This window comes from Erinaceus europaeus, chromosome 3, assembly GCF_950295315.1.
Source record: "Erinaceus europaeus chromosome 3, mEriEur2.1, whole genome shotgun sequence".
In the NCBI taxonomy this organism is placed as follows: domain Eukaryota; kingdom Metazoa; phylum Chordata; class Mammalia; order Eulipotyphla; family Erinaceidae; genus Erinaceus; species Erinaceus europaeus.
This window is the reverse complement of record NC_080164.1, coordinates 41,648,479-41,672,957: the sequence shown is the minus strand read 5'-3', so window position 1 is coordinate 41,672,957 and position 24,479 is coordinate 41,648,479. Positions and strand designations below refer to the sequence as shown.

The following is a 24,479-nucleotide window of genomic DNA, read 5'->3' as shown; positions in this document are numbered from 1 at the left end:
CACTGAAGAGCTGTGGGTAGAACTCACGGGCCCATAAATACCCTATCACATCAGGGGTGCATGCAGAGGATGCTGTCCTGACCCACAGAGAGGAAGAAGCTTATATTAATCCACAGTGCCTTCTGACTAATATCCAGCTGCTAAGATAGGGACTGGTGTCTTGAACTAGGTTCTTGAGCATTTTAATATCTGCACTCAACTGTGTGTGCTGCCACCCAGCCTCTCTTAGACATGTCTAGTAAGGCTGATTTCCATCTAATGATTCTAACTGGTATTATTTTCAAAACATAGCTTTGCTGCTGCAAACTGACAAATCTTCATTATTTTAATCTTCTTAATATTATAATTTCACTCAAATGGCTTTGATTAGAATGAAAACTCAAACCTCCCTAGAAGCAGAAAACTTGATTAGGGTAAAATAAAGTCAAACTTTTTAAACTTAAAGTCCTGACATCAAGTGCAGATGAAAGATTATACATATGTGTCAATGGCAATACTGTAAACCATTAACATCCTCCCCCAATAAAGTGAGGGAAAAATCCAGGTAAATTTTCGTTTAAAACATTTTTATATAATGTCTTTAAAACTAGTTGTGGTAATTTTGCGTTGGGTGGTGGCACACCTGGTTGAGTGCACATGTTACAATACAAAAGGATCCAGGTTCAAGCCCCTGGTCCCCACATGCAGGAAGAAAACTTCACAAGTGGTGAAGCCGAACTGCAGGAGTCTCTCTGTCTCTCTTCCTCTCTATATCCCCCTTCCTCTTGATTTCTGGTTATCTTTTTCAAATAAATAAAAAAATATTTTTAAAAAGTAATTCAGGGATAATTATTCAGTATTCTATCTTTTATGTTAAGCTAATTAAATCATTGGTGCACGTGCCACAAAGCGCAAGGACTGGTGTAAGGATCCCGGTTCGAGCCTCTGCTCCCCACCTGCAGAGGAGTCACTTCACAGACTGTGAAGCAGGTCTTCAGGTGTCTCTTTTTCTCTCCTCCTCTCTAACTTCCCCTCCTCTCTCCATTTCTCTTTGTCCTATCCAACAATGCTGACATCAATAACAATATAACTACACCAATAAAACAAGGACAACAAAAAGGGAATAAATAATTTTTTTTTAAAAAGCAACATAAGCTAAAGAGCTAGAGCTAAGAAAAATAAAGATAGTGCAGAATGTTCTCACAGCCCTAGAAGAGGCAAAAGATTGGTCAAGGAAGTTGTTAAGTGTTCACACCTTATGATTTATCACCGCCAATTTTCTCCTGTACTGACACCATTTTATTTGATTTCCACTTGTTTCTACAGACAAAAACTGGCATTGCATTGTTGTACCATGAGGGGTCTGAAAATGCCTATGACATCCGACTGAAGCTAACAAAAGAGGTACTAACAATTCAAAAACAAGATGTCGTCTGTGTTAGTGGGAGCAATCGCAGTGCAAATGTAAGTGCTTCCTCCTCTCTAGGCTTCCTGTCTCACTTATTTTAAACAACTCCAGAGGATTTCAAGTCTATGAAAGTCACTTAAATGTTATCATGCACGATAGTCTGCAAAGAAAAAACTACTATCCTGTTATTAAATACTTCCCCCATGACTCAGAAATAAAAAAAAAAATGTTATTTTCAAGGTTGCATCACTTATTATTCCCTCTCTGACTTCCTTAATTTCTTGGCTAATATGTTTTCTTAGAAGAGTTTTAAGCACATAATAGCCCCCCACACACACACAATATGAAATATAGAATGTTCTTACTGGAAACTAAAAAGTGATACTATGACAGATAATTTACTTGCAGAAAAGATAATGGCTTGAGGGTTCCCATCTAGAATGACAGACAGTGGAAGGTGGAGCTGACATTATTTATTTATTTATTTATTTTTTTATGATTAGGCATCAACTTTGTCCTTTGTGCATCTGTGAGTCTAAATACAAATGTTCATTCCAAATCAAGATTACTCTTGGCTTTTATCATGTTCCTGGCCAACAAGTGAAATTTTCTTTGTTTCTGTGTTCAGATAGGAAAGGAGAGAGAGAGAGAGACAGAGAGAGAGACACCACAGCATCAAAGCTTCTGTCAATATGGTGGGGGCCTAGCTCAAACCTGGATAGGTTTACATATAGTAAAGCAGCACACTAGCCAAGTGAACTACTTCACTGGTTGAAGTTTTCATAAGATTAGGAAACTTACTTATTAGATGTAGTTAAATATATTTTAAAAATTATTTATTTATTCCCTTTTTGTTGCCCTGGTTTTATTGTAGTTATTGTTGTCTGTCTTTGCTGTTGGATAGGACAGAGAGAAATGGAGAGAGGAGGGGAAGTCAGAGAAGAGGAGAGAAAGATAGACACCTGCAGACCTGCTTCACAGCCTGTGAAGTGACTCCCCTGCAGGTGGGGAGTAGGGGCTTGAACCAGATCCATACACTGGTCCTTATGCTTTGTGCCATGTGTGCTTAACCCCCTGCGTTACCACCCAACTCCCAGATGTAGTTAAATATTAGGGATGATTTTTTGATTTTTTCTAACTTTCATATCAAAATTTAACTCAAGCAGGATTATGATAAAATGTTTATTAAATATACACTATATTAACACTATAGTAATTTTCAATTTTCTCTCTACTAGACAAATGATTATTAATAAATATGTGTATTACACGTGTAAATACTCTAGAATAAGAGGGAACATATATAATAGATGTGTGTATATATGCATATGTAATGAAATATAAATAGAAGTGAAAAGATTAAACAGGCACTTGTTTTTAGATATCAACATGGCTGATATATGCTTATATATGTACCTATATGTAAAAAATTCTCATAGACTTCTCATTATTACTCACTCCTTGATTATTCCTAGTTATTTACAAGATAGATAATACATTACTTGCTTTAAAAGTTATTTTCAGAGTGTATTGAAAATATGTCCAAGTTGCTCCCAATTCCACCTCTCACCCACTCTTTTAGAGGGCATAGACTCTGAGGACCTTTTTCATCTAGTTTTCTGGGTTCTTGTGACCTTTACTTTGTCACTGAAGACTATGCAATACTTCCATTCAGATTAGCAGTTGCCCAGTTATTATAGGTACAGATGCTTGTGGAAGACATGGCCCTGACTGAGAATGTGTTCCCAGAGAGCATTGCTGGCTTGCAGCTGTACCTTCTACATGTATTCTCTTTGTGAACAACTCTACCCACATCTTTTGTTTAATTTGGAACCCACATCCATTCACTGCCACTCCACATGTATGTCTTCAGGATCAGTTGTTCACTAGCACTGTCTGGGATCCCCTCTGCCAGCAAGACTGGTGAAGTCATTACGTGGCAGTGAAAGTTGAAGTACTGTCCATTCTGACCTTTCATATTCAGGCCTGGGTCTAGGACATCATTTTTCCATGTCCTCTTTTCATTATAGAGACCTCTGTTGTACTCAGCAGCTTGGAGGTTCTCACTAACCAAAGTCTTGTGTATGCACCTTTGTGTAGCCTAGTCACTAATTACTTTACCCCTCCTCCCCCAGGTGTTTTCAATACCAAACAGGGGTAAGATATGGGAAATAGGGGCATTGAAAATTTTATAAACATTTGAGGAAACAGTCCTTCTTAGTTATCGTGTCATTTACAAAAAAAATATCAGACAAATTATAATTAAGTCTTATTAATTTTGTGTTAGGATGGGGGTGATAACTTAATGGTTATATAAAAGACTTTAATACCTACGTTTCTTAAGGCTCAAGTTCAACTCCCTACACCAGGAAGAGCTCAGCAGTGCTCTGGTTAAAAAAAAAACCTGTGTTATATTATCCAGAATAAATAAGTTATAAATTGTGGTTTCTACCCCAGATTAATCTCTTGATGAACATGACCAATGCCTTTCTAATAATGGTATAAATTCATACCTATAGATTTATGTTTACAGTCTCAAGTGATGTATTGATGCTCTAAACTTGTTGGTGAATTAGTGGGGAGTTCACCCTTCACATGATAGTTTTTGCCTGTTTCATTTCTTAACCACCTCTGCTTGTTGCATGTGGCATTCTCCTTTCAGAAAGCAGTGAGGTTATATATATGAATGGCCATGCATCTTGGACTGGTGATTGGGAGGGGACTTCAGAGGACATTTATGTACACAGGAAATTGTGATCTGCTACTGGGACCAGAATTTCTTCTTTCTTCCAGTCAAAGATCAAACATGGCCCATAAAATAAAGTTTTACATTCTTTAGTTGATTATAAAACCAGCCTTGCTATTGGAATTTATCATGTGCTTGGAGAACAAGAAGATCTATTTATCACAATGGCCACTGCTGTTTACAGAAGCAGAGCTAGAAAACCTTAATGAGGATCTTGGAATACAGGCAATTTTCACACCACTCATAGTGGTAACTGCTTCCATGTTAACCTCCACCAAGCAACCTTGACTGACAACATTATCTTTCATTTAAAATTATTATGAAGAGCAAGAATGGGAAATGTAATCATTCCATGGATGATCAACAGTAAAAGTGAATGAAAATTTTATGACTTACCAAATGTTGAGTACTTTTATGGGATTCTAAAAGATGAAAAATTAATCACCAGATTCAGTTCACACGTATGTACTGAGCACACAGTATAGATGTTAAAGTCAATCAGAAATTAACTTAACCATTTGGGACTCAACACATACATAATCCTACCACTAGAATTGACTGCTAGTATGTATCATACAATGATTAGGAGCCAGCACTATTCTATTCATATTACATCTATAATGCACATAGAACTCCCAGCATCATTATTACTCAGTAAGTACACTTAAACCTAGCACCACAGGTAGAAAGATTAAAGGCATGGAGTCAATGCTATCTCAGTCAGCCCCTGTGTGTCCAGTCCCCAGGTCTGACATTAGGTCAGAAACTTTCCATGAAGTCATCTATACTTTTTAAGAAAATCCTATATGTACTTTGGAAAGTCATATATACTCTTAAATACTGGTTTGATTTCATGATCATTTTATTAACAATAAATAATATATTATTTTTGCCAATTGAGCTCTACTCTCAGTGAAAAATTATACTGGCATCAAAATTAACGTGCTTTATGATCCATCACTGAGTGGATGAGCCTGAAGCTAAACTGGTTCTTTTGTAACCTAATGCCAAGTCAGCCTAGATCTCAACTTCATTGCTTTCAATCCTACATTGCCCATTTGAGAAGTCAAAATTTGGGACTAGTGCCACAATATCAGCTAATAACAGAAATAAATGTACTCTTATGGAAAAACAAAATATTTATTATGAGAGAGAACTGAAAAAGAGGGAGAGAAAGAGAAGACCATAGCATTGCTCAGGTATTTTTATATTGACTTATTTTTGTAATAATTACTCTGCATATAGCACATTGTATTTTTTTCCATGAACTCAAAATTTATGCTTTTGGTTTGAATGAAGATGCCGGGTCAGTTGCCTATTAAAAGGGGGAAAGAGATGTGTCTCTGAAATCTATTTATTACTTCATGTCTTGGCAAATTTATACTTGGATGTATTTTAGAGAATTCCATATCCTCATTTTACTGTTTAGGAAATTGAAATTCAGGAAGTTACTGACTTAAAATCACAAAATTAATTACAGAGTTAAGGCAGCATCTTGGCTAGGCTACTGCTCTGCTCATATATAATCTGCATAATGTATCTGAATTATTTGTGCAGACAGCACCAAAAGCAATAGGTTGTACAGAAACTTCAGAGAGGTATAAGCAACACAGAACACTGAAATATTAAAATGATGTTGCTTAATGAAGTGCTCAGTCACTAAATTGGTATTTATCAACCCAACATCACTGGACAACATGTTACTGACGTGTTGTCAGGAGACAGCCAGGGTGGTGTGGAAGGAGACTGAGACAGATGAGATTATAAACCCACTCTCAACCCTGCTTGGAGGAAGAATACCCAAAAAGTCACTCCATAATTGAGAGAGCTTAAGCAAAATTTTCACAATGAAGGGCCTCAGTATAAACTCTTTAACTGTCTGCATTGGTTTCAGAAGGAAGAGGTACAAAACCAAGTCAATATCCCCTAAGTACTTTTAACTTCAAATTGACCCCCTTAACAAGTTTTCTGCTTTGATACACACTTCATGTGTGAGTTAAAAAACCCCACAGTAAAAATGAAGTTGAAGGAGTGATTTGGATTGTAGGCTCCAAGGTTCATGCAGGATCAAAATGCATATGTCCTCTGGAGGAATATAACCTCAGATGATTCCCATAAGAGGGATGTTGAGATGTTAACTAAAATGATTCATTATAAAGTGGAGAGTCACTATAAGCAAGGGACAGTAGAACTAAAATGCTGAAATTGACCTACAGAATGGCTTCTAAATGTATCAGTTTCATAAAATAAATAAAACTATCCATTATGTCTAGAGACATAAAATAGGTTATGAAAAGTAGGTCGGAGGAAGGAAGAGTTATGAAGACTGACCCAGCAGATGTGAAAAAAACAAACCAAAGAGAATAGCTAGTAATAAACATAAAGATAACAAATAAAATCAGATTTTCAGTGTAACAGCATGCTAGAAATGAAAAGTGTGAGTTTTAAATAGATCTGTGGAAGGAACACATGCAGCACCATGAGCAGGAAAAGATAAAGGAAAGGACAAGAGACCTCTGGCTATTGAGGTTGCTGGTACTTTGAGGAGGCAGAGATCCATAGAAAGGTGTAGAATAAAGACCACCCTTTAAATCTAGATAATCATGAATATCTACCTCTTAAATGCCAAAGGAATGAGAAAGCCTTTTCAGCAGAAAAAACACAAATTGTTTCAGCTAATTGAAAAATTTGATTCCATCTTTTCCACTAGATTTTGATGTAGTTAAATATTATTTGAATAATTTCATGAAATATTAATATTGTTACTTTAGTACTGAACACTTATGCTTTCCCTTTGCTTTTTATACATTAATCTTGATGATTGTTAAACTTTGACTAAAATAAGTCTGCTAAATAAATTTTATTATGTTGTAAAAAAAAATAGGTGAAGAATATGGAGGCAGGAGGATTCCAGAAGGAAAGACTAGTAAATTTACTTATTTGTTTGTCTTGTTTCTGGGCCTTCACCCCTCTGGGCTGACTTTTTCAGACTGAAATAGACAGACAGATTGGAAGAATAAGACAGCAGCACAGACCTGAAGTGAGGTGGTTGCCAGACTTGAACCTGGGTCAGATGCATGATAAAGTAGGCACTCTCCCAGGTGAGCTATCATAATACATTTATGCGTGATTAAAGGCATAATTTTTGGGTTTAGGGACTTAAGAGATTCCAAGAAGGAAAAACACAAAGAAATGCAACTTTTTGGGGAGTCAGGCAGTAGTGCAGTGGGTTAAGCGCAGGAGCCCCCGGCTCCCCCACCTGCAGGTGAGTCACTTTGCAAGTGGTGAAGCAGGTCTGCAGGTGTCTTTCTCTCCACCTCTCTGTCTTCCCCTCCTCTCTCCATTTCTCTCTGTCCTATCCAACAATGACAACATCAATAACTACAACAGTAAAATAACAAGGGTAACAAAAGGGAGTAAATACATAAATATTAAAAAAAAAGAAATGCAACTTTTTGTTTTTCTTGTGGTAGACTCTTCTGGTATAGTTATCAAGCCCTGACATCAGAAAGAGTGGCACTGAGTGCTTTTTTTCTCTTCTCTGGAAAGCTTGGGGACCTAAATATCATAAAACACACTGAAATTAAATATTAGAATTAATTTCAGTATATTTAGCTCTGCATTCAAATTCAAGGCATATTATAAGTTATTCTCACTCTAATTCGACAGCTTTGTGACTCTCTCTTCCCTACAGTTACAGGTTAGGCAGTGCTCATGTTCTGCGCATATTATAGGTATCATATATTGACTGGCACTCTTTCAGACTTTCTGTACTTAAACATAGAAGACAGTCCTTTCCTTCATTTTTGGTCCCATTATCTTGGAAATTATACAAATGAACTTATGGGTATATAACTAAAGCATACCACCACTTGCAAATTGATATCACTAAATAGCATCTTAATAATTGAATCAGACATATAGTTCTGAACATTTAAAACTGCTTCAGGTATACCACAGAGATCAACTGGACCTGTTGTGATAATTCTCAGAAATTGTATTTATTGCTTTCTAATAGGTTCTGTGAAGAATATTGATAAATTATTGTTTAATTTGGATTAAGAACTAATCTTGGATTGAACTCTTCAAGACAGATGAATTCGTTACCATGCCACTTACCATGCAATGCCTATTTGCAATAAGTTCTAAACACGGTATGCAATAGGATAGACCCATATAACAATTTTCAGTATGAATTCTTAACAACTGTAGTCCTATTTTTTTACTTTTGCTGATTGACTTTTTAAATTTCTATTATTATTTATAGACTAGTTTTCTTTTTTATTGAGGAAGTTAATTCTTTACAGTAAAGTCATTGTCAAATGCATATAATATCATTGTGCACCAGTCCACATAGTTGTCTTCCTCTCCACCCTCTCCTGTCCCCAGAGTTCTTTGCTTTGATGAAATACACTATGCCCAGTTCATTTTAACTTTGTTTTCTCTCTTGCTGTTTCTAGTTATTAGGCCCCACTTATAAGTGAAATCATTCCATATTTGTCCTTTTCTTTTTGGCTTATCTCACTTAATGTAATGTCTTCCAGTTCTAACCAAGATGATACAAAGGAGACTACTTCATCAATTTTAACAGCTAAGTAGTAGTCCATAGTGTATATATACACCTGTTTTATTTTATCTAATCATATGTTGTTGTACATATGGGTTACATCCAAATTTTGGTGCTTACAAATTGTGCTGCTATGAACAGAGGGATACATACATATTTTTTAAAAATACCTTTATCTATTGGATAGAGACAGCCAGAAGTCGAGAGGGAAGGGGGTGATAGAGAGGGAGACAGAGAAACACCTGTAGCCTTGCTTCACCACTCGCAAAGCTTTCCACTGCAAGTGGGAACCAGGGACTCAAACCTGGGATGTGCATGGCCAGCCAGCCCCCCTCCCACTGGAGCTATTTCTCCGACCTAATGTTCTGACTTTAAATAGTTCTATCACTTAGTTTGCAAGTTGACAAAATACCTCAATAAAAACTTTATGGCTATCCAAAAATAAAGACACCTGCAGACCTGCTTCACTGCTTGTGAAGCAACCCCCTTGTAAGTGGAGAGCCAGGGACTCGAACTAGGATCCTTACTCTGGTCCTAGCACTTCGCACCATGTGCTCTTAATCCGCTGCACTACTACCTGGCTCCCAGTGTCTGCCTTTCTTTCCCTCTCTCTGTCCCTGTCCTCTTTCAATTTCTTTCTGTCCTATAGAGTAAAAATTAGAAAGAAAAAAATGGCTGCCAGGAGCAGTGGATTTGTAGTGTAGGCACTGAGCCCTAGCAATAACCCTAGAAGCAATAAAAAAATAAAATAAAATAAAATAGAGGATCAATTTCTATTTGAACATTGTCTTATATTAGAGTGATCATTACCACTTTTCTGAAATAATCCATTTCCAATATTGCCGTTTCCATGGAGGAGTAATCTATGCTCCAGCAAGCTATCTTATATAGAGAGACAGTGTAAGCTGTTTCAACACTGAAGAGGTAATTTGTAAGAGGGCACAATTATGAACAAAGAGCTTGCAAAGTTTATCAGTGCTTTCGAGTCTATTTCAGAGGTGACGGGGAGCAGGGATCACTGGTGAGCTGTCTATTTTAAAGGCTCCTCAAACAGATGTCTAAAAGTAGTCATCAGCAGCGTGTCTAGGAATTTCTTCTTATCTGCATAGTGGCTGCCCTGCACAGCCCTCTTTTGTCTTAGCTGCAACAAGTCCATCACAAAAGTTATTTCTGTGGTGCTAATAGTAAAGAAAATACTTTTCTCTGTAAAAAACAAACAAAAAAAAAACACGCTAGTTTTTTAGAAAGAAGAGAGACAGGCTGGGAGTATGGATCGACCTGTCAATGCCCATGTTTAGTGGGGAAGCAATTACAGAAGCCAAACCTTCTACCTTCTGCACCCCATAATGACCCTGGGTCCATACTCCCAGAGGGTTAAAGAACAGGAAAGCTATCAGGGGAGGGGATGGGATACGGAGTTTGGTGGTGGAAATTGTGTGGAGTTGTACCCCTCTATGTGTTTTTTGTCAGTGTTTCCTTTAAATATATTTTAAAATAAATTATTTTAAATAAATATTTTTTAAAGTATAAAAACTGCAAGCAACTTGGGTATGGCACAGTAGATAAAATACTGAACTTTCAAGCTGTGGTTCTGAGTTTGATTTTTTGGCATGAAGTGCTAGAGTGATGTTCTGCTTCTCTCTCTTAAAATCCTGAGAAGTTAGCTATTTTCATATGAGTTTACATCAAGATTTAAGGCTAAAATAATAGTTTATGTGTGAGTGTGTGTGCACACACATTCTAAGGAAATCAAATGCAGATTATTGAGTGACAATCAAGTGACAAATCCAGTATGTCATTCAAATACAAATTTAAATAAGAAAATCAAAATATGCCAACACCCACATTCAGCGGGGAGTCATTTACAGAAGCTGGGCCTTCTGTACCCCATAATGAGCCTGGGTCCATACTCCCAGAAGGTTAAAGAATAAGAAAGCTAACAGGGGAGGGGATGGGATACAGAGCTCTGGTGGGGGGAATCTTATCTTATGGTCTTGTCAGTTTTTCCATTTTATAAATAAATAAATAAATCTATTAATAAAAAAGAAAATCAAAATAGCAAAACTATATTACAAAATTTATGAAATGAATGCATTATTCTTTCCTTTGACTGTATAACTTTTTTTTCTTTTGGTCATCATCAGAGTGTCACCTCTCTGGGCTCACATTTTCAGATAGAAATAGGCAGAGATAGCAAGACTGAGAAAGAAACACAGCTTAGTCCAGTGCAATGATGTCTGGGCTCAAAACTGGATTGCATGCATAACAAAACAGCAATGATTCTAGTGAGCTACCTTGCTGGTCCTGTATGATTTTTCAAACTAGCAAAAGCTTAAAAGTAATTAAACAGAACTTTTATCTATGTTTATATTTATTATGTACCAACACATTTATTTCAGATTCCTCTAGTTATATTTACATAAATTAATGGATACAAATTCCACTGTATAGATATTTGTGCTTACTATTCCATTTACATTGAAATTCTTACTTCACATGACTTTTTTTTAGTCTGTGTTTTTTCATAGTTATAGGAGTAGAATTATGTTATCTTCATTTTTCAGATGATATGCTTTTAAATAAATTTATCCATCATATGTGCAGGTATAGTTTATTCCATATAAGTCTATTTAGTCTATTCTTCTAAGTTACATTTATTATTAAGTGAAGACCTTAAAGTTGATTGGTACCTTGCACATATTATTTGGTTTAAAGACCTTTATTTTTAAAGGCTCTTTATTTTGTCCTATTTTGAATATTTACAGTTTATCTATTTCAGTAACTCCAATGAAGCATTAGTTCTCTAAAAATTTATATTTTGCTCATGTGTTATGAGTTCTTTATGTCAAGGTCAGAGCAATGCAGTGGCAGGACGGTAAGATATGTCTGTTTAGTTAGTCATAAGCTTTGTTTGAATAATAATTATCAGGAGCTTAAAAGACTGGAAAGAGTCCAGCTGCCAGGTGTTAGAATAGCCGATTAAGACAGCAAACTAAAAATGAAAGTTAAGCCTCTGATCACTGACTCTGACATCTCAAGCAAGTCTAAGCCAGTGGAAGTACTAATTCCCTGTCCCAGCTTTCCCAGTGGATGGTCTGGTGCAGACTTCAGCCCCTGTGACCATCCCTAGAGTTCCAAACGGAATTTATTTACTTCCAGACTTTCCATCAGATTATCACTTTTTGCTGGAGTTCACTATCAAAGAAGAGGGAGAGAAACAAACATTCCATTCTAAAAGAACCATTACAGGAACAAGAGGTGGTTCAGTAGTAAAATGCATGCTTTTGTGATGCATCTGGAATGCAGTTTCTGGATTCATTTTTCAGCACCCTAAAATAACAAAGAAGAGGGCCGGGTGGTGGTGCACCTGGTTGAGTGCACATGTTACAGTGTGCAAGTACCTGAGTTTGATCCCCTAGTCCCCACCTTAGTGGGAAAGCTTCATGAGTGGTCACTCAGTGTTGCAGGTATCTCTCTTTCTCTCTCCCTATCACCTCTTCCCTTCTGGCTGTCTCTAATAAATAAATAGAGATAATAAAACAATTTTAAAAAATAACAGATAAGTATTCTGACATCTCTCTGAACATTACATGAAAAGATGTCATGTAATGACGTAATGGCGAGACAACATAATGGTTATGCAAAAGACTTTCATGCCTGAGGCTCCTTGATTCCAGGTTCAGTCCTCAAAATCACAGTAAGGGAGAGCTGAACTTTGCTCTGGACTCTGTCTCTTTCTCTTTTCCTCTTTATTTAAAATAAAGCAAGTTAAAATATTTTTAAAAATGATGTCTCATGTGATATCTCCGGCTTTTAAATTTATTTTTTATTACCTTTATTTATTTACTGGAGAGACACAGACAGAAATTGAGAGGGAAGGGGATGATAGAGAGGGAGAGAAACAGAGAGTCACCTGCAGTTCTGCTTCACCGCTTGTGAAGCTTTTCCCTTGCAGATGGGGACCAGGGACTTGAACCTAGATCCTTGAACATTGTAACATGTGCACTCAACCAGCTGTTCTACTATCCCGCCCATCTATTCTACCACCCCATCTATTCTACCACCCGGCCCATATCTCTAACTTTGTAGGAAGAAAAATATCTTGAGATGTGCCACTCTTTCTCCCAATTACTCACATTAAAATCCATTAGTACTTTTATTTCTGAAATAAGTCTCACTACTAGATATGTTTAAGGTATTTTTTTTTGTGTGTGTTCTTAAATGAAAATACTTGGGAAAATTTGCCAAGTCTCTAATACTTAAACTCTTCTATTCTAGGTCCTTCAGTTGTATCATGAGAGGTGGCACTCCTGTCTTTCTGGCTGGCCTGTGCTCTCCCTGTTCATTTTCTTCTTTATACAACAGTGGCTCGGGTGGCCTGTAGACAGCATCCTCTTGAGGCAGTAGATAAGGAGGGTCAGAAAGGAGGATGAGTGGAAGATTAGCTGGCTACCAGGGGCCAGATGGGTTGTGGTCAGGTAGTATAACATCAAAATAGCATATTTTATATTTATAACTGACTAAGTTCCAGCTTCCTGCAAATTTTAATATTCAAATATTACCATGAGTTCATAGTTATAATAAATTGAAAGTTAGTACTAAATCTGGTTTAAATGTTTGCAGTAAATTTATTTGGCCAAAGCACAAATTTTCATGTAGCAATGACATGAAGAACAATGTTTTAGAAGACCAGGCTAAGCTATCCAACTTTAGAGATCCCAGTCATTTCTTTTTACAACAGGTGAGGATTATCTGTCTTAGAAAACAGCTGTATCTCAAAATATTTGTAGTTAGAAAATAATGTGAACAGAACTGAGTTCCTATTGAAATAATGTGAACATGAATTCAGTGTTAAATCATAGTTTGGATTAAATGATAAAGAGGAGAAAAATTTATTCTGAAGTACCTTTTCTCTTGTGGTGATTGAAAAAGCTGGATTGAATTCGATATGAATTCATTGAATAGCTCCCTGGGATTCTAAATGTGGTTCTTCTTAAGTCTCATAATACAGTTTGATTGTATTCTGAATCTGCTCCTTTTATTACTGAGTGAGACCTGCACATGGAAGTGAAAAAGCAATGTTTGTGATAAAATCACATCTTTTAGCAGAACTGTCCCAACTAGCTTGTTTTTATAAAGGGTTCTCTTGATGGATGACCATCCAGCACTTGATCATCTAGATAGGTAACTCTTGAATGTGTTAAGAAAACTAATTGAGTGGTCCGGGAGGTGGCACGCATGTGTCAGAGTGATGTCTGGTTCTTTCTTTCTCCTCCTATCTTCCTCATAAATAAATAAAATCTTTAAAAAAAAGAAAACTAATTGAAAAAAATTACTGGTCTTGCTGAATTGTAAATGCACCTTGATAACATCAGTTTTGTGTATATATTTGTTAGCAGAAGCACAATAGTTAATTCTACCCAGGTCTTTGAAATACCATCATGGGCTCAGTTCTGAATTCATAAAGTAACGGCATAGGAGAAGAATGATTTTCTAGACTGTGGGGTGAAATGTTATTTAAAAACTGCACAGGGTTTGTTTCCTGTTTAACTTTGTATCATATACCAATTTTCACAAATCATGTTTTGAAAAATAAGACTCCTAGATGGGATTATGTTAAAAACTTTATAACCTTAGTAATTAAATAATCTTCAGTTATAAAGTATGAATTAGGGGGCCAGGTGGTATTGCACCTTGTTGAACACACATGATATAATGCTCAAGGACCTGGGTTCAACCCCTGGTCCCCACCAGCAGGGGGAAAGCTTTGCAAGTGGTGAAGCAGGGCTGCAAGTATCTCTCTCCCTCTCCCTCTCCCTCTCCCTCTCCCTCTCCCTCTCCCTCTCCCTCTCCCTCCCTCTCTCTCTCTCTCTTTCTTCCTCCTATCTTCCCCTTCCCTCTTGATTTCTGACTGTCTCAATCCAACAAATAAATAAATATAATTTAAAAATTAATAAAAGAAAGTATGAATTGATTGAATTTTTGCCTCAGTTTTGAAATGTTAGAAGTTCTTGAGGCTTAAATGGCTGAATGAAGGGTGGTTAAAATATAAAGAGGGTCACTTTTTTTTTTCTCCACAGGAAACAGTGAAAATCCTGATGGTTTATTTTATTTTATGAGATTTAGTTGTTCCCAACATACTTTTCCTTAATTATCTTCACTTGAATTCTGTGAGTTACCTCAGGCTTCTTTAACCAAATGCCACTGACCAGAGACTTAATTAGCATAGTCTACCTTTCCCTCTGCTCTCCCCTCTCCTTTCTTCCCCCCACTCAGGTCCTCCTTTCCTCTCCTCCCCTTCCCTTCCCCTTTCCTCCCCTTCCCCTCCCCTTTTCTCCTCTCCCCTCCTCTCCTCCCCTCCCCTCTCCTCCTCTCCTCTCCTCCTCTGTCCCTCCCCTCCCTTCCTCTCCCCTCCCTTCCTCTCCTCTCCCCTCCCCTCCCTTCCTCTCCCCTCCCCTCCCCTCCCCTCCCTTCCTCTCCCCTCCCCCCTCTCCCCTCCCCTCCCTTCCTCTCCCTTCCCCTCCCCTCCCCTCCCTTCCTCTCCCCTCCCCTCCCTTCCTCTCCCCTCCCTCTCTCCCCTCCCCTCCCTTCCTCGCCTCTCCCCTCAGTCCTCTCTTCTCCCTTCAGTTCTGTCACTCCCTTCCCTTCTCCTTCTTCCTCCTCCTCCTCCTCTTCTTTAGATAGATTAGATAGATAGATAGATAGATAGATAGATAGATAGATAGATAGATAGATAGGTGATAGAGAACCACAACACTTAAGTTTCCTTCACTGTTGTGGGGACTGAACTTGAACTGGAGTTGTGCACATGGCAAAGCAGCGTACTTACCAGTGAACTCTTCCACCTGCCCAAGTTTACTTTTTCTTTTCTGAAGGAGAAGTTCAAGGTCAAGATACTACCAGAGTGTGCTTTCTGGATGCCCTCTTTTAGATGGTTACCCTCTCGCAATACCTTCTTGTAGTACTTTGCTCTGCTGTCAAAGCATTCTGTTTCTCTGACAGAGAAGAAGCTCTGTTGTCTCTCCCTTTCTTGTAATGACATCAGCCCCTATAAAATCAGACCTATTGATCACAATTGCCCACCTTTAGATACGGTTACTTGCAACTTCAACATAGGAACTCCAGTGACACAATTCAACCTATAACAACTGCCTTTGTAGACAATAAATTATAATTTTTATTTTCCAGATGCAGACAGATCTGGAAAACCTCAGTTTTGCAAAAATCCCAGTGACTGGTCCAAATATTCTCAAAATGCAAATTTTAGCAGATGGCATAGTGTTTAAATATATATTCTGGCTTCAACAGAATAGTAGATAATAGGCTCTTTATTTTAAATATTGATATTGTTCATAATGTGTTATGTTTCTTTTCTCACCTGTGAGAATATTAATTCAGGCTTTGGGTGTTGATTAACTCATTCTGCCACAGGATATTTAAAATAGCATTATTTGGCTACATTTGCCAAGGCTTGTTCCTTCTTAGGATAGAGCAAGTTTAATGTATTTTCTTTGCTTATTCTCACTGAGGTTCAGATACATGTGTTAATAACTAAACCCAAAAACATTATTGAATACTCTGAGAAATTTCATGTATACCCACGCTTCCTGGATAATGATACTGAATAATTCTATTTTCTAATGTTCTGTTGCTCAGAAATCTTTATTTAGAATCATAAAGAGTATTGTTATATCCCATAGAAGACTGTCTCCCACTAACACAATAGCACATTTTAATCTTGTAGGAGCTCAGTGATGATTGAAAGAGCGAGGCATGAAGCCTTCCACTTGCTTTTCCAGTATACTCCCTTTTGAGACCTTTCATGACCTGGGAAAACTGTTCTCTGGCTTATGGTAGGGGAAGTCTGCTTCTAGCAGGTCTTCTAGTAACCTCAACTGGCATTCTCCTGGGAACATCCCCCAGGGTGGATTCAGAGTCATCTCTGCTTCTGCTATCCTTTGATACATGTGGATAAAGTGTGTGCCTGCCATTTCAGTTAAATAGTACAGGGTTCTGCTAGGAGTCCTGCAGTGCCCATGTTATAAGAACAAGTTCTACATTGCTAATCCCTATTCTCAGGATCCAGCCTAGGTAAAACAAAGAAAAAGTCGAAAAAGACTGTCCTAAAGTGACAGACTCTGAATCACAGTACTTCCCAGGGTATGATTATATAGACATATTATCAGCTAAAGACAGCTAACTACCTGTGTGAAAAGGTCTAACTAGTAAAATTTTCATTAAAATGTTATGTAATGTTTAAGACAACTGGAGGGTGTTTTTGATTTTGATTTCTTTTCTGTGTCTTGGAAGAGATGCGCTATAAGCACTAAAATAAAGTAAATGTTCTCATTCAGCCACACCATTACACCATTGCTGTCTCTCTTGTCCAGAGCCCAGCAGAACCCCCTGACACATCAGCATCTCTCTGAGCTTTGATCAAATTCTTCTCTCATTGCTTTCCAAACAGTTTCTAAAAAAAAAAAAAAAGAAAGAAAGAAAAGAAAAAAAGATTGTATTTACATATTAATGAGAAAGATAGGAGAAGAGAAAGAACTATACATCACTCTAGTACATGTACTCCTGGGACTGAACTCAGGATCTTATGCTTGCAAGTCCAATGCTTTATCCACTGCACCACTTCACAGACCACCTTTCCAAACATTTACCCAAAGTATTTTTTTAAATATTTATTTTATTTATTTATTCCTTTTTGTTGCCCTTGTTGTTTTATTGTTGTCGTTGTTGGATAGGACAGAGAGAAATGGAGAGAGGAGGGGAAGACAGAGAGGGGGAGAGAAAGATAGACACCTGCAGACCTGCTTCACCGCTTGTGAAGCGACTCCCCTGCAGGTGGGGAGCCAGGGCTCGAACCAGGGACCCTTCTGCCGGTCCTTGTGCTTTGCACCACCTGCGCTTAACCCGCTGCGCTACAGCCCGACTCCCCCAAAGTATTTATTTAGAGTTATTTATCTAAAAGTTCTTATGTCTTAACTTGAAATTAGTGTTGTTTTTATTTTCTTATCGTATCTTGAGGTGTGAAGAATACTTTTCCTATCCCCATTCCTGTAATCCTGGGAAATCTCTTTTCATACCCTCCCAATACCATCTCTAGTTATAGATAGTTAACAATTACTCAATTTAGGTTACAGAAAATATATGTCTGATTCAGTAGTTTAGAGATTTGGAGTTTTTGACTAGTCAATTGTCACTTTGTATTATAATAGCATATTGTACTTTAGGCTTTTTATCATAACCTGGACTTTTAAAAAAATATGAGCAGTTGGAAATCATTAAAATAGCAGATCATTTATGGATTAATATTGACTATTAATGTTAACCTAGTTTATTGATTAACCCTTAAAATTGGCATATATTAACTGAGAGAAATGTAATGAAAGAGCAGTTTCAGGTTAGTGAAGGGAATGAGCTTTGGAATAGAGCTGAGGGGCCTGAGAGATGCCTCACTCCACAGAACACACACTTGACCATGTGTGAGTACCCATGTTTCAGCCCCAGTCACTACATCAGAACACCTATCTGGGGAAACTTCATGAGTGATGGAGAAGTGCTGTGGTTCCTCTTCTCTCTACCACTTTCTTCCTCTAGCTAAACAAATTTAAAAAAAAGAGTCTGCCAGGATCTTTAGCACTCTGTGGGCATGGAAACCCCAGCAATAATCTTGGTTGGAAAAACAAGAAAAGGAGAGAGAGAGAAAAAAAAAAAAAAGAATGGGATGGTATTGAGGAAGCACATTGCCGCTTCACTGTGCAGAAATTTTTCATGCATTTTAGATAAGCTGTGTACTGGGGCCTGTTTTTAACTTTATTTTCATAGGCAGCCATAAGTTGAAGATATGAAATTGTGTCAGTATGGTGGTAACTAAACAATGCTGCAGGGGAAAAATCCTTTAAACAGCTAACTAGGTTTAAATTACGTATTCATTTAGCATTCACTTTATGATGGTACATTTAAGCCTAAACTTGGTTTGTTTTCTGGCCTTTTTTAAAGCACAGAACTGTTACACTTCGCAGACAGCCTGTTGGCGGCTTGGGCCTGAGTATAAAGGTATGATCACATAATTTTCACCTGCTTCCTTCTCCAAGAGCATCTGTGCATTGACTATAATCGCCCTCCTTCTGGTGTCTTTCAGGGAGGTGCTGAGCATGGAGTCCCTGTTGTCTTATCAAAGATATTCAAAGACCATGCAGGTAACACAGCCAAATGACCTATGTATATGTGCATTGCCACTGCTTGGGAGATAGTACAGTATTTAAAGGGATACAAATTAGTGACTACCTTATTTTAATTGTTTTTGTGTGTGTGTGTGTGTGTATGTGTGGGCATTATTTTTGTAATTATTTATGATTTTATCCCCTGAAACACACTGCTATTTATTTTACTGACCTTTACAGCCCTTAAGAGAGGTACTAGTTCACTGTGGTCCTATAAATCCTCTAAATAAATAGATGATTTATTAGTCTAAACACCAAGTTTTCAAGGTATGCTAATCATATAGGGTAATTAAATATCAGTGAAGAAACCTGTAGTGTGCATTGAGGGCTGTCCACCATGGTCTGGGCATGGTGTCTTACCTGTGGTTGGAAGTGGCATTAGTTGAGAATTGTTCCATAGGGAACATTGTCCATGGAACTAATAATTGTGAAAAGTAGCTTTCATATCCTTAAAGGTGACTGTGTGTAAAGAGAAGGTAGAGATTTGATTCTTGGCTGCACATTTCAGTATTGAGTAGGTTGTTTCTTATAAAAAGGAAAAGTTTTGATGCAATAAAATTAGGATATTAAATGGCATTTTTCTAATCCAGTGCAACTTTTAGCAGAATTCCTGATTCTACACCCAGACTTTGCAACACTGTTTTAACAGTAGCTTCTCTTATCATGCTAGTGCTATCAGGATCAGTAGTCATGGCTGCTTAATCTAGCAGCTAGAGGGATGCATGTTACCATAGACAAGTGAAGTGTGTGTGTGTGTGTGTGTGTGTGTGTGTGTGTGTTATGTGTGAGTGTATATGTTCATGTGTTTTTGAGAATGGTGACATGTATATATTTGTGTGTGTGTGTATGTGTGTGTGTGAGAGAGAGAGAGTATAATATGCTTTTGTGTGAGTGTGTTAGTGCTTGTATGTCTGTTTGTATAATGTGTTTGCTTACCTTAAGGTCTGCATTGGGAAGGAAATGAAAATTATCTGGGGATCTAGGGGTGTGGGAAAGAAAGCAGGTATTATAATATTCCACTGACTGTTCTTGAATAGTGACATACCCCCACTATCTGTTAGAAACATCCAGGTTGGGGGTCAAGAGTGGAGAACAGCTCATGCTTTTACTTAAAACTCTGATTTTCATTTCCCTCCATTTTACTCAGACCACAAGACTAGACTGGAAGACATGACCACGATAAATCCATATTACTAGGACAAGGGAGATCTGGACTAGACTCCCTCCAGCAGTCCCACCTGCTCTCATTCCTGCAGTGTGGAATGTCAGCCTGTACAATCACTCAAAACCCACTGCAGAGGTCCGTGAAGCTCACATTTTGCTATAGATACTATTGAATCAAATGAATAGGAAGGTCTCTACTCTACAGAAACTTTGGCTTCTTTCATGGGGAAAGAGAGGATGCAACAAAATACTCCATCACTAACTTTACATCTGCCTAAAAACTATGTTCACCATAGTGACACTTCCAAGTCAGCCCAGCAACATCTAATATCTAAGTTTAGCAGAGCCATTCTGTGTGGAGGGGAGTTGGCACTTCCATATGCAATGCTTGTAAGTTAAAGAAAGAAAGGAGAGCTGGGCCCTACTTGATGTCATGTTTCTTGGTATCACAAAATTTCAGCTTTTAGTAAAATATAATTTTAACTATAACCATAGATAGTAGGAAATGTGAAATCCTACAGGATTCTCTGGAGCAAACAATCATTATTTTTATTTAAGTTTTCTAGGATATTTCAAAGCAAACATTATTTCATTGGATGAAGGTGTTTGCATTGTGTATATAAAGTGTCATAATTGTGGAACTGGAAAAGCCTTGCAGAATCAGTGCCCTAGTGCTTTTACAGTGAAATTTTATAAGGGAGGCATAAATCAATTCATTATTGAATTAGGCCTGTTTAATTACTTTTGTACCACTATAAGCCATCTAGTTGACTGATTAATAATTGAAGAAGGGCTGCTCAAATACATTTCTGTTTCTAAAATCTTGGTGGACATTCTCAGGTTTTTTTTTTGATGAGTATATATTTTTATTTTGAATGTAAATATAAGTATAAGAGGAGTCAAGAATAAAATTAACCAGGAGATAGTCAGAGATCTTATGCTTCTAAGAGACTCAGTTTAATTCAAAGAGATAATCAGCTAAGAAGATATTTTGCACTGTCCTGAGAAATGAAAGGGAGATATCCCTTGAGGAGGATGCCACTCCTTGCCCTGAATCATCACATTGGATCCAGAGCAGAAGGCAAATCTCAGTCTGGGTTGACCAACTCTGGGCAGCGGGACAGTTACTCAAGGAAATGGCTCTAGGGGACCTCTAACTCCTCACCAGATTCCATAGTCAAAATGTGAAATGCAGAAAATTTTCCTTAGCTATGGAAGAATTTAGAGAAACTCAGATCCAAAACATCTCCCAACAATTCAACACCACTCTCAGCCTTCCTCCCACCTATCTTTACTGATGGTCATAGTACCCTATAAACTGGGAGCCTGTGTTCTTGGTGGCCACCTAGCCCTGCCAGCCTATGTCCCACTACATCACCACTGTCTTGCTCCCGTGACAATTGTTCTACCACTGTCCTGTTTTTGGTCAGTCTAAGAAATAACTAGATCACTGTTTTACATGCTCCTGTTACTTTATCTGCTATTACAGGAAATGTCTCTTCTTTTATCACATGTGTACTCTCCACTCCAAATTCACTTTTTAAAGATTTCTGTATTAATTTATAGAGATGGAGAACCAGAACAACACTCTGGGATATGAAATGTTGGGGGAATTAAACTTAGGTTTTCATGCCTCGTTCCTATGTGTGTGCGATGACTTGTCCACTATACCATCTCCCTGGCCATGCTCACTACCAGTTTACTCTGACACACTGCATATAAGTGCCCACTAGCGTTTATTCTCACACAGCAATGCCTTTTCCGTACTGGCTCCATTGTGCTTATCACTACTCAGACTTGAATCTCCAACTCATGCTCTGGAGCATGAGTCCTTACATGCTCTTCTATGTGTACATATTGGGAGCTTCTACGCACACACATTTGTACATAGTCATGCATGCATATATGTACAGAGGCATTGGACACACAGCCATACGTGAATACAGGCACACACAGACACACATGCACACACTAAAAGTGTACACTCCATGAAAGTGTAAAGTATCATGAGCTCTGGGTATATTGTTTTAGTAATGTTTGTTTGTTTTTTGGAAAGCAAAAGCATGATTTTAAATTTCATTTTTATTGTTTATTGCTGGAAATTGCTCTGACTAGTTCATATTTCTTCAATATAAGGAAAGACAAAGAGTTCTTTTGTGTTGAATACAGTGTGCATATGGCAGTATGAGTATGGCAAAAACTTAGAAACACAAACAGACTATGTTAAAGATATAAATAATGAAGATTAATGTGTAAGGAAAAAGACTTAACAGTTACAATTCTCATTTAATAGGATCTCTTTACACTGGTAAATGTTTTTTTCATATGAAAAGGGATTTTGTTTTCCTTGGCTCTTTCTGGAAACTGAGGCAGGCAAGCATGATCATTCACATTTAGAGTTCAAGAGAAAAATAGAGAAACTCTAGATTGTCCTATTTTATTGCTAGTAGAAGAAAAGTCAATTATAAATTTTGGGAGTTTCTTTGTCTCAAAATGAAGTTATTCCTACCATAACATATTAGTTAATTATGCACGTAGAAAATCCATTTGCCAGCATAGCTTAATACAGTTATGTTTATAATGTTGCAATAAAAATTTGGATGCCTCTGGACCCTTATACTAGTTTGATGCCTGTCCTCAAGAGACAGATATGACAATTAGAAAATAAACTTAGAGTAGCCTGAATAGTGATGCAGTGGATAACGTGTTGGACCCACATAAATGAAGTCCTAATTTGATACCTGACAATGCATGCACCAGATTCTCTCTCTCTCTCTCTCTCTCTCTCTCTCCCTCCCTCACTCCCTCTCCCCCTCCCCCTTCACCTTTCCCTCTCCCTCTCCCCCTCTCCCTCTCCCCCTCTCTCCCTCTCCCCCTCTCTCCCTCTCCCTCTATTTCTCTCATTAATAAATAAATCTTTAAATATATAAAATAAGGGGGCAGGTGGTGGCGTACCTAGTTGAGCACACATGTTATAATGTACAAGGAATTAGGTTCAAGCCCCTAGTCCCCACCTGCAGGAGGAAAACATTGCAAGTGGTGAAGCAGGACTGCAGGTGTCTTTCTTTCTGTCTTCTTCTATCTCCCCATCCCTCTGGATTTCTGGTTGTCTCTATCCAGTAAATAAATAAAGACAATAAAAATAAAATAAAGATTCTCTAATATATATGTAATAAATCCTAAAAAGAAAGTTTTTAGTAAAGAGTATTGAGAGAGAGAGAGAGAATATTTTGTGACCATAAATAAGTATCAAAATTTATAATCATGTAGAATTATTATGGGGAACATTCATGTTAAAGGCATGTAAGATTTCTCATCCAAATGATTGGTAAATAGTAAGCAACTGGGTAGACAACTGTCAGGGACAGTTGTGAAGATATGTACACATACTCATAGAGTAAACTGTTCATATAGTTTAAATGTTAATATTACAGTGAGAAGCAGAGGGGAGGGTTCTGCCCCAAATCCAGGTTGTTTGTTCAACCTTCCTCAGTGCCCTTGCAGGAATGATCTGAATCATCTGACTTTCTGAAGTCATGGCTTAAAATAGATGTAAAATAAAAGGGGATTCGGGGGGGGGGGGTTCTCACATCCACCCCGAGCTGTGCAACAGCATTTTAAAATTTATTTTATTTATTTATTTTGGATAGAAACAGACATAAATTGAGAAGGGTAGGAGAGAGAGAGAGAGAGTGAAAGAGGGAGAGAGAACTTGCAGCACTGCTTCACCACTCTTGAAACTTCCCTTTTCTGGTGAGTCCTGGGGGTTTGGACAAGGGTCCTTGTGTGTTATAACACATATGTGCTACTTAGCTTTGCCACCTCCTGATTTCTTTACAGGTGCATCTTAACTTTAGAGCATACAAAGTCAACTAAGTCCCCCAACACATTTTGTCCCTGTTCAGTAGAATTCTCGCCTGTATTTGGTGAGTTACTACCATGCACAACTGCCCTTATATGAGAGATATAATGAATTTGTTTTTGCATATGTAATGGTTTGTTGATTTTGCTGAGTTCAAAGTTAAAGCTTCTTTCCCCTTGTTTCTGATATATTCTCTTGGATCCTCTCTCACTGACTACTAAATGCATACCTCACTGTTGAGATCTCTGGGGTCCTGCCCTTCTTCAGGCCTTAGGAAAGTGCGTGATAGGATAAAAGGAACATTTTCAGTACCACAGTTCAGATCGAAGAGTCTGAGTACCTTTTACAGAACATAAATATTTCATAGCTCTGCCCCATGATTGTCTCAGTATTCGGATCGACGGGCCTTTGCCTTTGGCATTTATCATGCTGCCGCTGGCCCCATGCATGAGCTGCTTTTACCTGTATCCCTTTCTCTTCTGTAAAAGAAATGGAAATTTTGGACATTCCAAACGTGATAC

The 24,479-nt window shown here is 37.8% G+C and overlaps 1 protein-coding gene across 11 annotated transcripts in view; it reads left to right on the top strand.

The window, feature by feature from the left end:
- The window catches only part of SNTG2 (syntrophin gamma 2), a 365,214-nt gene that overhangs the window by 119,771 nt on the left and 220,964 nt on the right, over positions 1-24,479 (top strand). For 5 of the 11 annotated variants that reach the window (XM_060187062.1, XM_060187059.1, XM_060187061.1 and 2 more), the window contains exons 2-4: positions 1,306-1,443; positions 18,709-18,765; positions 18,851-18,908. In XM_060187062.1, coding sequence (XP_060043045.1) covers positions 1,306-1,443; positions 18,709-18,765; positions 18,851-18,908 — 253 coding nt within the window. Of the gene's footprint in view, positions 1-1,305; positions 1,444-18,708; positions 18,766-18,850; positions 18,909-24,479 lie in introns of those variants that run through there. The other 6 variants (XM_060187060.1, XM_060187063.1, XM_060187067.1 and 3 more) reach the window with 6 other exon arrangements.